Source organism: Trichechus manatus, unplaced genomic scaffold, assembly GCF_000243295.1.
Source record: "Trichechus manatus latirostris isolate Lorelei unplaced genomic scaffold, TriManLat1.0 scaffold00057, whole genome shotgun sequence".
In the NCBI taxonomy this organism is placed as follows: domain Eukaryota; kingdom Metazoa; phylum Chordata; class Mammalia; order Sirenia; family Trichechidae; genus Trichechus; species Trichechus manatus.
In genome coordinates, this window is record NW_004443993.1 from 5,332,150 (window position 1) to 5,345,465 (window position 13,316).

Genomic DNA, 13,316 nt, shown 5'->3' on the forward strand with positions numbered 1-13,316 from the left:
AGACTGAGCCTCCATCCTGGTGTCACAGACTTAGCTTTCATCCTAGTATCATACACTGAGACTCCATCCTGGTGTCATAGACTGGGCCTCCATCCTGGTGTCATAGACTGAACTCCATCCTGGTGTCATAGACTGAACCCCATCCTGATGTCATAGACTGAGTCTCCATCCTGGTGTCATAGACTGAGCCTCCATCTTGGTGTCATAGACTGAGGTGAAGGGAGTCCAGATGCCTAGGGAACAAAATGCATGCTTGGGAGAGTCACAAGGGCCTCTGGAAGGTAGGGGGTAGACAGGAATTTCTGGGGGAGCAGTGTGAGGTCTTCATGGAGGCAGCACTAGATCAGGAATGGGGAATCTCAAGCAGAGGGTCCTGCAGGCAGGTGCAAGGCACAGGAGGCAGATCTTGGCGAACATCAAGTACTGGGCCAAGAAATTGGGTCTTCTTCTTGACTATGGTGGGAGCCACTGCAGAGATTTGAGCAGACAGGGGTGATGAGCTCTAGCTGCAGAGTAAGGGTAGTGGGAGGAGGAAAAGGGCACCCATTCCTCCCACAGCAAGGACTTCAGTCAACACCAGCCCTGGGAGTAAGCCAGGACACCCTCCAGACCTAGAGGGCAAAGAAGGTGGGCAAGACTTGTCAAGCATCTCCTATATACCAGACCCAGAACTAATGTTTGATCCTTGCTTCATCTTCACAAAGCCCTCAAAGGTGGGCATCATCACATCCACTTCCCAGATGAAGAAACCGAGGCTCAGAGAGCTGCCTTCCCCAAAGTCACACAACCAGTAAGTGGAGGTCTGGCATCTTAGTTAATCAGCCTAATAACGTGTTTAGTGCTTCTGTTCTACCTCTTAGTTCATTGCATAGTTCCTGGGATCTTAAAAGCTTGCAAGTGACCATCCAAGGTACGACAATCGGTCTCTATTCACCTGGAGCAACAGAGGAAGAAGGAGAGTCAGGAACAGAAGGAGGAAATGGAATGACAGACTAATTCTCTCCATGAATAACTGTCTCCTTTGCCATGAGACCAGAAGAACTGGATAGTGCCTGGCTACCGTTACCAAATGTTTTGATCAAAGATTCTACAGAAGAATCCTGATCAAAAGGAGGAAAATGCACAACAGAGTTTCAAATTCTCATCCAATTCAGACTCTTTAGTCATAGATGCTGGATGAACCCCCAAAACTATTGCCCTGAGATACACTTTAAACCTTAATCAAAAAATATCCCCTGAAGTTTCCTTTAAACCGAACCATAGTTTAGCTTAAATAGTAAAGAATGTCTGCCTTGAGCATTGTGTTCTTTTAAAGAACTATCAATATGGGATCAAATTGATGACAGCAACTCGAAAGTTTAGATGAGAACCTTAGGGGTCAATGAATCATGTTAATGGTAGAGGAATAACTCAGAAAAGGAGGGTGAGAATCCTTGCACAAGTTGAAAAATAGAATCAGTGTCACTGAATTGCACATGTAGAAAATGTTGAATTCGTTTTTCATTCGCTATGTACATTTTCAACAACAAAAATAAAATTTTAGGAAGGAAGAGACATATTCTACTTGACCCCAAAGCCTCTCGTCTAGTCCATGCTGCCCAGAAGACATCAGAATTTGGGGATCTTCAGGCCCCAAAGTCGATAGGGAGATTCCACATACTGGGAGAGGAGGCAGCCTGAAGTTTCACCATTAGAGACTTTTCCCCAAATGTGGGCATTGGAAACTTTCCTTTGGTCCTATGGACTATTAGCACCATCTATCAAATGAGGGCTTTCTCCTAAGCAGCTATGATAAATAGATTTCATCTCATAAGCCAACTCCCATCAACTGATGATGACTGCCAGAAATGGTGTGCTGGGAAGAATCCCAAGGGGGAAAATGGCCCAGCAGGAAAGAGCCTCGTGATCAACTAGAAATATCTGCCACAGGCTCAGGGTGGGGAAGCGGTGGCATGTATGTTGGCTTAAAGATCATTGAGACCATCTTTCCCCCTTCCACCCCATTTTATAGTTGAGAAAACCAAAGTCCAAGAAGAGCAGCACCAGATACAGAACTCAGGCCCTGACTCCTCGATCCTTCCAGCTTACCCCTAACACCTTGTCCTTCCTTTCTCCACAGGCTCTGATTCCAAGCCATGTGTCCAGCCCTTTGACTCTGGGGCTGCAGCCTCAGCCACCAACAGCAGCAGTGGTTCCTGCCCTGGACACTGGAGGCGTGAGAACTCGGACTTCTTCTCCACCACGAGGGATGAGCAGGCAGGTGTCTGACTGCTGAGATGCGCAAGAGCTGATGACAACAGTGGCAGCGAGTACCATTTGTTTAGTACCTGCATTTTACCTAGCACTTTATGTACTTTATCACAATTAGCCCTCATAAAAATTTGGAAAAGTAGTTATTATCCTGTTTTTACAGATGAGGAAACTGGAATCCTTTCTGAAACGAGAAGGAGGATGGGTGGTAGAAATGGATGGACGGATGGACGGATGGATGAGTGGGTGGGTGGCGGAGGGTTGGATAGATGAGTGGATGGATGGATGAGTGGATGATGGATGAGTGGATGAATAGACAGAAGAGTGTGTAAATGGGTGGGTGGTGAGTGGGCAGATGGATGGATGATGGATTATGGGTGAATGGATGAAAAGGAGTAAGGAAAAAGAATGGGAGGAAAAGAGAAGGAAAGAAGGAAGGGAATGAAAGAGTGAAGAAAGAAAGGATAAGGGAAGGAGGGAGGGAGCGACGGAGGGAAGAAGGAAGGAAGGAAGGAAGGAAGACTAATTAAAACCAAATGCAACACAAAAAGGCAGAATGATTTGCCTAAGTTCCCATAGTGTCAGAGCCAGGAATCAAACCCAGTCTGACTCCATAGCCCACATCCTTACTGTTCTGCTCTAGCTATGCTTCTTCCAAGCACTTGACTCAGAAGCCCATGGATGAGGCCAGGCCCCAGGCTCCAGCCTCAAAGGGAAGACCTTGAAAGTTTAAGGTCCCCGAATGGGGTTGGGACATGGTTAAAGTCAGGTCTTTTGACGTGTAGCTGATGCTGGGGCTGAGGTCTCAGCAAAAGTCCTCATGATGACCTCCAGCCTGCTTCTGGGAAAGGTCTTGCTGGGGTGAGGGATGAGGCCCCCTCCATCAGGGAGGGCTGTTCTGAGAGGGAAGGGGCTGAGGAGGAGCCTTGTGAACACAGCTCAGCTCCAGCTCCACCAGGGACAGAGACAAGGAAGACCAAGTGTTGAACCCCAGGAAGCAGACTCTGAGATGGAGTTTAGCAAGCAGGATGCAGGGGAAGGAAGCAGGAATGGGCAGAGGGAGAAGTTGAGCTCCAGTGCAGTCCTGACAATGGCCTTGGCAACCACACAGGGCATTCTGGAGCTAGAGCAACCCTTCAGAGTGGTCCCAAGTCTTTGTCACTTCATGTCAATCATTTGCTGCATGTGACTACCCAGAAAGGGGCTGACAGCTGATGGCCGTGCGCAGACAGCCCTCCCAGCAGCTGTGGCAACATGTGCTTCATTGAAGGGGGATCTGAGTGGCATATTACAGTGTCCACTACACTAAGGGAGGAGGATCCATTATGGTTAAACCATAAAGGGCATCCTGTGGATCATTTTTTTTATAAATATATTGAGCTATCTCCATAGGAACATATAAGCACAAATTAATGAGTGATATATTTGCCCAAGAAATCAAAAGACGCATTGCATTGGGCAAATCTGTTGCAAAAGACCACTTCAAAGTTTTGAAAAGCAAAGATGTCACCTTGAAGACTAAGGTGCACCTGACCCAAGCCATGGTGTTTTCAATCGCCTCATACGCATGCGAAAGCTGGCCAATGAATAAGGAGGATCAAAGAAGGATTAAAGCCTTTGAATTGTGGTGTTGGCGAAGAATATCAAATATACTATGGACTACCAAAAGAACAAACAAATCTGTTTTAGTAGAAGTAAGACCAGAATGCTCATTAGAAGCAAGGATGGTGAGACTACATCTCACATACTTTGGACATGTTATCAGGAGGGATCAGTCCCTGGAGAAGGGCATCATGCTTGGTAAGGTAGGGGTCATCGAAAAAGAAGAAGACCTTCAATGAGATGGATTGACACAGTGGCTGCAACAATGGGCTCAAGCATAACAACGATTGTGAGGATGGTGCAGGACCCGGCAGTGTTTCGTTCTGTTGTACATAGGGTCACTGTGAGTCAGAATTGACTCGATGGCACCTAACAACTACGCATATTTTCTCAGTGACTACAGAATCATGCCTTCAGAAAGTGGATTCAATGTAACTGCAACCTAGATGTTTTTCCCCAAAATTTTTTCCTCGTTTTTTTAAGCAATAGCTGCCAATCCTCCGCACTACCAGTCCCTGATAGCCACTAATCTACTTTGTTCTCTATGTATATGCCTATTCTAGATATTTTGTTTAAGTGGAGTAATACAACATTTTTCTTTTTGTATCTGACTTGTTTCACTCAGCATGATGTTTTCAAGGTTCATCCATGTTATGGTATTTATCAGAACATCATTTCTCTTCACAGCTGAGTAGTATTCCACTGTGTGGATAAATGGTATTTTGTTTATCCATTCATCTATTGATGGACACTTTGGTTGTTTCTACCTTTCGGCTATTGTGGATAATGCTGCAATGAACACTGATGTATGAGTCTCTGAGTCTCTGCTTTTGAGCCTTTTGGGTATATACTTAGGAGCGGAATTGCTGGGTCATATGGCAATTCTATGAGCCTGGGTAGTGCAAGCAGTTTCCTGTTGGCTGCACTTCCAAAGGTTGGTGGTTCAAACCCACCCAGTGGCACCTTGGAAGAAAGACCTGAGGAACTGCTCCCATAAAAATTACAGCCAAGAAAACTCTAAGGAGCAGTTCTACTCTGTAACACACGGGGTCACCATGAGTTGGGGACTGACTCGATGGCGGCTAACAAAGACAACATGGTAGTTCTATGTTTAACTGTTTGAGGAACTTGTGTGCCATTTTATAGAAGAGGGTACTGAGGCCCAAGCAGGGAAAGAATTGGTCCAGGTGTCATGGAGCTTCCGACGGAAACGAAGGTAGAACTAGGACTCAAGTGCAGTTCTGGGCCTTGCCAGGGGTCTGGACCTCATTGGGGTAGATGAGTTGATGAGGGATGCAGGGAGATGGGCAGATTTGGGGGGCAGAGACCCACCCTGTACTCCCAGGGCCTTGGAGAAACACAGGGCTCTGGGAGTACGGGTGAGTCTCTGCCCCCTAAACCTGCCCTTCTCCCTGCATCCCTGCCATGATCATATGCTTGGTCACCAGAGCCAGAGACTCGGGCATCATCCTCGCCCCCTCCCTCTCCCATAGTCACCAAGCCCTCCAGTCTGTCCACATGTCTCCCTCCTTCTGCCACTGTCCTAGTGGAGGCTACCGTGGTGTCCTTGCTGGTCAACCAGCCTTCACTTACCCCTGTCCAAGCCAGTCTCCACTCTGCAACTTGAGTATTTCTACTCACAGCCCCCTACACTCCCGGCCAAGACCCTGGTGTGGAAAACAGTTTGTGCTTGACTGCCAACCGAAAGGTTGGTAGTTCGAACTCACCCAACAGCACCATGGAAGAAAGTCCTGGTGATCTGTTTCCATAATGATTGTTGTTGTTCTTAGTTGCTGTAGAATCAGTTCTGACTCATGGTGACCCCATGTGTGTCAGAGTAGAACTGCTCCATAGGATTTTCAAGGCTGTTCTCTTCCGGAAGCAGATCACCAGGTCTTTTTTCCAAGGCTCCTCTGGGTGGGTTCGAACTGCCAACCTTCCAGTTAGTAGTCCAGCGCACATCCAAGAAAACGTTATAGAGTTCAGTTCTACCTTGCAACACGTGGGATTGCCATGAGTGGGAATCGACTGGACAACAATGCGTTTGGTTTTGGATTTTTACCGTTCCTACTACCACTATGGAGCCCTGGTGGTGCAGTGGTTAAGAGCCTGGCTGCTAATCAAGAGGTCGGCAATTCGAATCCACCAGCCGCTCCTTGGAAACCCTATGGAGTGGTTCTACTCTGTCCTATAGGGTCACTATGAGTCGAAATAGGCTCGACGGCAATGGGTTACCACCACTGTTGGAAATGTAGAGATTAGGTCTTTACATGGCCTGGTAGGTCTGGTCCCAAAGGAGATCTGGTCTCCACCTCCACCCTCCACACCTCCAGCCATCAGGAGCGTTTCCCAGTTGCTCCAGGGCACCATAAGCTCTCGAGTCTGGAGCCTCCAGCACACTGTTCTTTTTTGCCTGGAATGTTTCCACGTTTGTTCTCTGCCCAGCCAACTCCTACTCATCCTTCTACTCACTGGCACTTCCTCTAGGAAGCCCTCTTGGACACCTCCTAAACAATGTTAGCTGTCCCCCTCCTCAGTATTTCCCCAGCACACTGCCTGGAACATTTTATCATACTTGATTACAATTTCTGAGTTTAATCGTTCATCTTCTGCAATTAATTAGCTATATGAAGATAAGGAAGTCCCTGGGTGGTGCAAACTGTTTGCACTTGGCTGTTAATCTAAAGGCTGGTGGTTCATATCCATCCAGCGGTGCCACAAAAGAAAGGCCTGGATCTCTGCTTCTATAAAGATTATAGCTCAGAAAACCCTATGGAGCAGATCCACTCTGTAACACATGGGGTCACCATGAGTCGGAATCGACTCAACAGCAATGGGTTTAGTTTGGTTTTAGATGAGAGTAAGGATGGGGCATTCGTGATTCACTGGTAGAGTTCTTGCCTTCCATGGGTGAACCCTGAGTTCAATTCCTGGCCAAGACACCTCATGATCAGCCATCGCCCATCTCTCTGTGGAGGCTTGCATGTTGCTGTGATGCTGAACAGGTTTCAGAGGAGCTTCTAGACTAAGACAGACTAGGAAGAAAGGCCTGGTGATCTACATTCAAAAATCAGCCAGCAAAAACTCTGTGAATCACAATGGTCCTATCCACAACCGATTATGGGGATGGCACAGGACCAGTCAGAGTTTTGTTCTGTTGTGTGCGGGGTTGTTGTCGGTCGGCAGCCGACTCGGCATCTACAATAACACGGATATGAGGGCAAGGGGCTATGTGACTCAGTCTAGGGCTATCACTGACTCGCTCAGAGGAAGGGCCCTGACTCTTGCCCAGAACTGAAATACAAGAAAAAAACAAAAATCAAACCTATTCCATCAAGTCAATTCCAACTCATAGTGACCCTATAGGACAGAGTAGAACTGCCCCGAGGGGTTTCCTAGCCTGTAATCTTTACGGAAGCAGACTGCCACATCTTCTTCCTGTGGAGCAGCCAGTGGGTTCGAACCACCAACCTTTCGTTTAGCAGCCGAGTGCTTAACCACTGCTCCACGAGGGCTCCTAGTGAAATATAAAAACAACAATATCATTTTCTACTTATCAAGGGCTTGCAAGGCCAACATTGCCCCAACATCATCTCCTTTTACCTGCACACACAATCTTACAAAAAGGTAGCATTGCTTTCATTTTAGAGAAGAGAAAATTAGGCTCAGACAGGGTTAGGAATTTGCCTGAAGTCACACTCAGCTAATCAAAGCCACCACAGGGCTGCAGACCTTCAGTAAGATCTTTCTGCCAGGCAGGCATTCATGAACCATCTGCCCTATTCTTTACTTGCTGTTTTGTTTGAAATCGGTTCACTTTTTTACATGAAGGAATGCAGGCAGAGAAACAATTTGCTGAAAGTCAGGGATTGGTGTGATTTTTTTTGCTAATATTAACCAAACTCATTATCCTCAAGTCGGTTCCTGCTCGTGGTGACCCCATGTATTACAGAGTAGAACTGTGCTCCACTGGGGTTTTCTTGGCTGTAATCTGTATGGAAGCAGATTGCCAGGCCTTTCTTCCACAGTGCCACTGGGTGGTTCGAACCACCAACCTTTCAGTTAGCAGCCAGCACAAACCATTTGTGCCACCCAGGGGCCTTTTTTTCCTCAGGGACATCAAGATAAATAACTGTTTACATTTTTTAAAAAGTTTACCCATGTCGCATCTAAAGTGGCATGCAGTGAACCGTATGCAGGAGCGGGGAATTCTGGGACATTTAGCCCATACTCCAATGCTCCCCTGGGGAACAGGGAGCGGGAGCCTGGATTTATAGCATCCTCTCTCTCGTGTCAGAGCCACGTACAGTGCTCAGTCAGATGCCTGGAAAAGCCCTCACTGGGCATCCTCCCATCTTTTCTCACACAGGAGCTACGGGGTGGGAAGAGGGGAGGCACAGCCAAGGACAGGGCCCCGGCCTCCCCCACCTCAGTGTACCTGCTGGCGGAAAGTTAGGACAGCCTGTGCCAAGGCTGCCGGTCTCCCCCTCCGCCCCCACCTCTGGCCTGCTTCCCACCTCTGCCTCATGTGAGGGAGGCCAGATGCAGGAGCGAGACGGGGGACTGGCCCAGGCCAAGAGGCTGTCCTGACGTGTTTATATTTACGTGGGGGATGAAAACCAGAGATAGCAGGAAACCTTTTCAGGAGTGGCAGAGAAGCTTGGAGTCAGCAGACAGTGGGCCAGGCACCCTGGATGGGGAGGAGGGGGATGGAGGACGGGAGATCAGAACCAAACCATTGCACAGGAGAGCCGGGCAAAGCTGGACTGGCCCGAGGCAGAACTGTAGGTATTTAGACAGACTGGGGAAGCGGATGAGAGGGCTCAGGAGTGTGGCGGGGGCAGGGCGAAGAAGCCCCAGGTGGAGCCCGAGGGACCCTGGTGTTTAAAGGGCAGAGGGAGGAAGAGAAGGAAGAAGAGGCAGAGGAGGACCAGCCAGAGAGGTAGGAGGGAAACAAGGATGATGGCGGCAAAGGAGAGATTCCAGAAGAAAGGCAATCCTAAGAATATTGAAAGCGGGAACACAAACAGAAAGCCGTACACCAATGTTCACTGCAGCACTATTCACAGTAGCCAAAACAAACCAAGTGTGCATCAACAGAAGAAGGGAGAAGCACAATGTGGTCCATTCATGCAGTGGAGTATTACTCAGCCATAAAGAGAAATGAAGTCCTGATGTGTGCCACCACATAGATGAACCTTGAAAACATTATGTTGAGCTAAATAAGTCAGTCACAAAAGGACAAATATTGTATGATCTCAGTTATCTGAAATAGGCAAACAAATAGAGACCAAGGAGTGCCTGGGTAGTGCAAATGTTTAAGGCACTTAGCTGCTAATGGGAAGGCTGGTAGTTCAAGTCCATCCAGAGGTGCCTGGGAAGAAAGGCCTAGTGATCTACTTCCTAAAAATCAGCCATTGAAAACCCTATGGAGCACAGTTCTGCTCTGACACACGTGGGGTGACCATGAGTCAGAATCAACTCAATGGCAAAGGGGACATATAAAGACCAAAGTTTATTAGCGGGAGGGAGGGAGAAAGAGAGTTATTGTTTAATGGGTACACACATTGTTTAGGGGGGCACTGAGTTTCTGCTAACAGTGGTAGAAACATTTGGAAGCATAGTGGTGATGAGGAACGTAATCAACGTCACTGAACTGGACCTGGAAAACTTGTTGAGTTGGCAAATGTTTTCTTATATATAGTTTCAAACCAGTTGCTGGAGAGTAGATTCCAACTCATGGTGACCCACGCGTGTCAGAGTAGAACTGTGCTCCTTGGGGTTTTCCATGACTGATTTTTTAGAAGTAGATCGCCAGGACTTTCTTCCAAGGTGCCTCTGGGTAGACTAGAACCTCCAACCTTTCAGTTAGCAGCTGAGCGCATTAACCATTCTGCCACCCAGGGTCTCCTTATATAGTTTTACAATTGTTGTTGTTAGGTGTTATCAAGTCGGTTCCAACTCACAGCGACCCTACCAACAACAGAACGAAACACTGCCCGGTCCTGCACCATCCTGACAATCGTTGCTATGTTTGAGCCCATTGTTGCAGCCACTGTGTCAGTCCATCTCCTTGAGGGTCTTCCTCCTTTTCGCTGACCCTCTACTTTACCAAGCATGATATCATTCTCCAGGGACTGATCTCTCCTGACAAGTTTTACAATTAAAAAAAGAAAGAAGAAAGGAGGGGTCCAAGAGGTCAAAAGCTGTAGAGAGATCAAGAAGGGTGAGGACAGAGAAAAGACCAGACCCAGCTTAGCTCATCCTGCCTCATCCCAAGACAGCTGAGAACCGTGCCACCCTGCTCCTTCCAGCCGAGATCCACAGCCGACCAAGGGCCTGGCTTTCGGCTGGTGGGTATTTTCCATGTCAAATTGGAAACTTCTTTTAAAATGCCCCAACCCTGCTTTGCAAGCATCTCCCTGTTCCCCCATCACCTGGTGGACTAGCCACGCCTGGTGTTATGGATTGAACTGCATCTCCCAAAAATACATGTTGTAAATCCTAAACCCCTACGCATGTGGATGTCATCCCATTTGGGAATAGGACTTTCCTTGTTATGTTAATGAGGTCATATCATCGTAGGGTGTATCTTAAGCTAATTACCTTTAAGATAGAAAAAGAGCAGATTAGGCGCAGAGAAGAAAGCTCAAATAGAGGGGAAGATACACACCACGTGGAGATCTCCAAAGAACCAAGGAACAGAAGCTGAAAAGAGACAAGGACCTTCCCCTAGAGCTGACACAGAGAGAGAGCCTTCCCCTAGAGCCAGCGCCCTGAATTAGGACTTCTAGCCCCCTAAACTGTGAGAAAATAAATTTCTGTTCTTTAAAGCCACCCCCTTATGGTATTTCTGTTATAGCAGTGCTAGGGAACTAAGATACCTGGCTTAACTGTCCTAGGGTAGGGTTGCCAGATTTAACCAATAAAATTACAGGAGGACCAGCCACATTTGGATTTAAGATATTGCAATATTTGGGATATACTTATGCTAAAAAAAAAATTTGTTCTTTATCTGCAATTCGAATATAACTGGGTGTCCTATATTTTATTTGTGGATAGTATCCTGTGAGCCTCTTGTAGAATTCATGATGGGGGCCAGGTACCCTAAGCAGCATGCTGCAGGCACCATCGGGACAGCCCAGTGAGGGCCGCCTGGGATCATATAAATGCCTGGAGCGAGGTCTCAGCACTGGCCTCACATGGAGCAATGTGAGAGGCCTATCCACCTATCCACAGTCCTCACCAAGACCTGGAAAGGGACAGTCCCTGTCCCACAGATCCTCACAGTCCAGAGAAGGCACACCTCACCCAGCCTCATGAAGTCAACAAGGCAGTCTGGAGGGCATGCCCAAGCTGGGTTTTGTAGGATGAATAGAAGTTCACGAGGCAGACTCTGAGTGGGCTGAGAAAAGAGATATTCCAAGTTCAGGTAAAGGTAGGTGCCCTAGCTGGAGAGAATGGCAAGTATAATGACGGCGAGGGAGAGAGAAAAGAAAGAGAAAAAACAGAGGGCAAAGAAAATAGAGAGAGAGAGGAGCAGAAAAGTGGAGACAGAAAAGAGGGTTTAGATTCCGACGGCCTGAATTTGAGTCTCACTCTGGCATTCATTGGCTGGGCGGCCCAGGGCGAGGATTTTTTCCTTCCTCCCTGAGCCCTGGTCTCTTGATCTGCAAAGTGGGATAGCAGCGCCCTCTGGTGGAGCTGCTGTAGGATTAAGGGTAATGCGCGTTTCGTTCGGGCGCTCTATTGTGGGTGCTCTGAGGGCAGTTGTTCAGAATCGCCCACCTCTGTGGGTCTTCAGTGTCTCCCAGTGCCCCACACATTGCTGCATCCTGGGTGGGTGTGGGAGGGGGCTGCAGAGGGGCCGGAGGCAGAAGGTGGCAGACCTTGGAGACTTTTGTCCCGCGCTAAGGAGGCATAACAGCGATTGCAAGGATAGCACAGGACCGGGCAGTGTTTCATTCTGTTGTACATAGGGTTGCTATGAGTCAGAAACTATTCAACAGCACCTAACAGCAAAGAGGCAGTGGTGGTCCAGTGGTAGAATTCTAGCCTTCCCTGCGGAAGCCCCAGGTTCAATTCCCAGCCAGTGCACCTCACAGGCAGCCACCACCTGTCTGTTTGTGGCGACTTGAGTGTTGCTAGGATGCTGGACAGGTTTTAGCAGAGCTTCCAGACTAAGACAGACTAGGAAGAAAGGCCTGGCAATTGACTTCCAAAAATCAGCCAATGAAAACCCTGTGGATCACAGCTGATTATGGGGATGGTGCAAGACTGGGCAGTGTCTGTTCCATGGTGCACGGGGTCGCCATGAGTTGGGGGCTGACTTGCCGGTAGCTAACAACATCAGCAACAAGGAGCTTGGGCTTTTACTTGTCAGGAAGGGGAAGGTATTGAAGGAGACTAATGAGCTAGACTGCACTCCAGTGGGAGGGGACAGAGCTGGGACTAGGGTGAGGAGAACAGGTGCGTCTTCAAAGTGTGGGGCTGATCTTATCATTGTTTAAAATTTGGTAATTGGTTTATCATGGATTTTCTTGCTTTTTTTTCATTTTGTTCCTATTATAGACTTTATTTTTATTTTTTAAAGCAGTGTTAGGCTTTCAGAAAAATGGGGCAGAAAGCACGGAGTTCCCATATCCCCTCTCCCCCCTGCACACAGTTTCTCCTGTTAATGTCTTGCATGCGTGTAGAATATTTGTTACAGTTGATGAACAATTCCTGATACATTATTAGTAACTAAAGATCATAATCTATCATGGAAGAAGTACAACCAGAATGCTCCTTAGAAGCAAGAATGGCAAGACTTCGTCTCATGTACTTTGGACGTGTTATCAGGAGGGACTAGTCCCTGGAGAAGGCCATCATGCTTGGTAAAGTAGAGGGTCAGCGAAAGAGAGGAAGCCTTCAATGAGATGTAGTGACACAGTGGCTGCAGCAATGGACTCAAACATAGCAACAATTGTGAGGATGGCACAGGACCAGGCAGTGTTTCTTTCTGTTGTACATATGGGGTAGCTATGGGCTGGAGCTGACTTGACGGTATTTGACAATAACAACAAAGATCATCATTTACATTAGGGTTCACTCCTTGTGTTGTACAGTCCTATAGCCAGCCCAGTTGCCAGCAAGTCAACTCCAACTCATGGCAAACCCGTATGTGTCAGAGTAGAATTGTGCCCCATAGGGTTTTTGGCTCTGTTTTTTGTTTTTGGAGAAAATATACACAGCAAAACCCACTCACATTCCACAGTTTCTAGACATAATGATCAGTGACATTGGTTACATTCTTCACATTGTGTCAACATTCTTGTTACTTCTGTTGTAGTTGCTTCACTTCCATTTACTTCACCTGTCTGCCCCTCCAATCTTCTCATCTATGATTTAAAATAGCCATTGACCTTTGGTCTTATATAATTAAAACACACACACACACACACACACACACACACACACACACA

At 47.5% G+C, this 13,316-nt stretch overlaps 1 protein-coding gene across 1 annotated transcript in view; it reads left to right on the top strand.

The window, feature by feature from the left end:
• The window catches only part of ARHGEF18 (Rho/Rac guanine nucleotide exchange factor 18), a 116,488-nt gene that overhangs the window by 24,833 nt on the left and 78,339 nt on the right, over nucleotides 1-13,316 (top strand). The window contains exon 2 of the mRNA XM_012556131.2: nucleotides 2,120-2,256. Within this exon, the coding sequence (XP_012411585.2) occupies nucleotides 2,120-2,256 (137 nt within the window). The remainder of the gene's footprint in view (nucleotides 1-2,119; nucleotides 2,257-13,316) is intronic.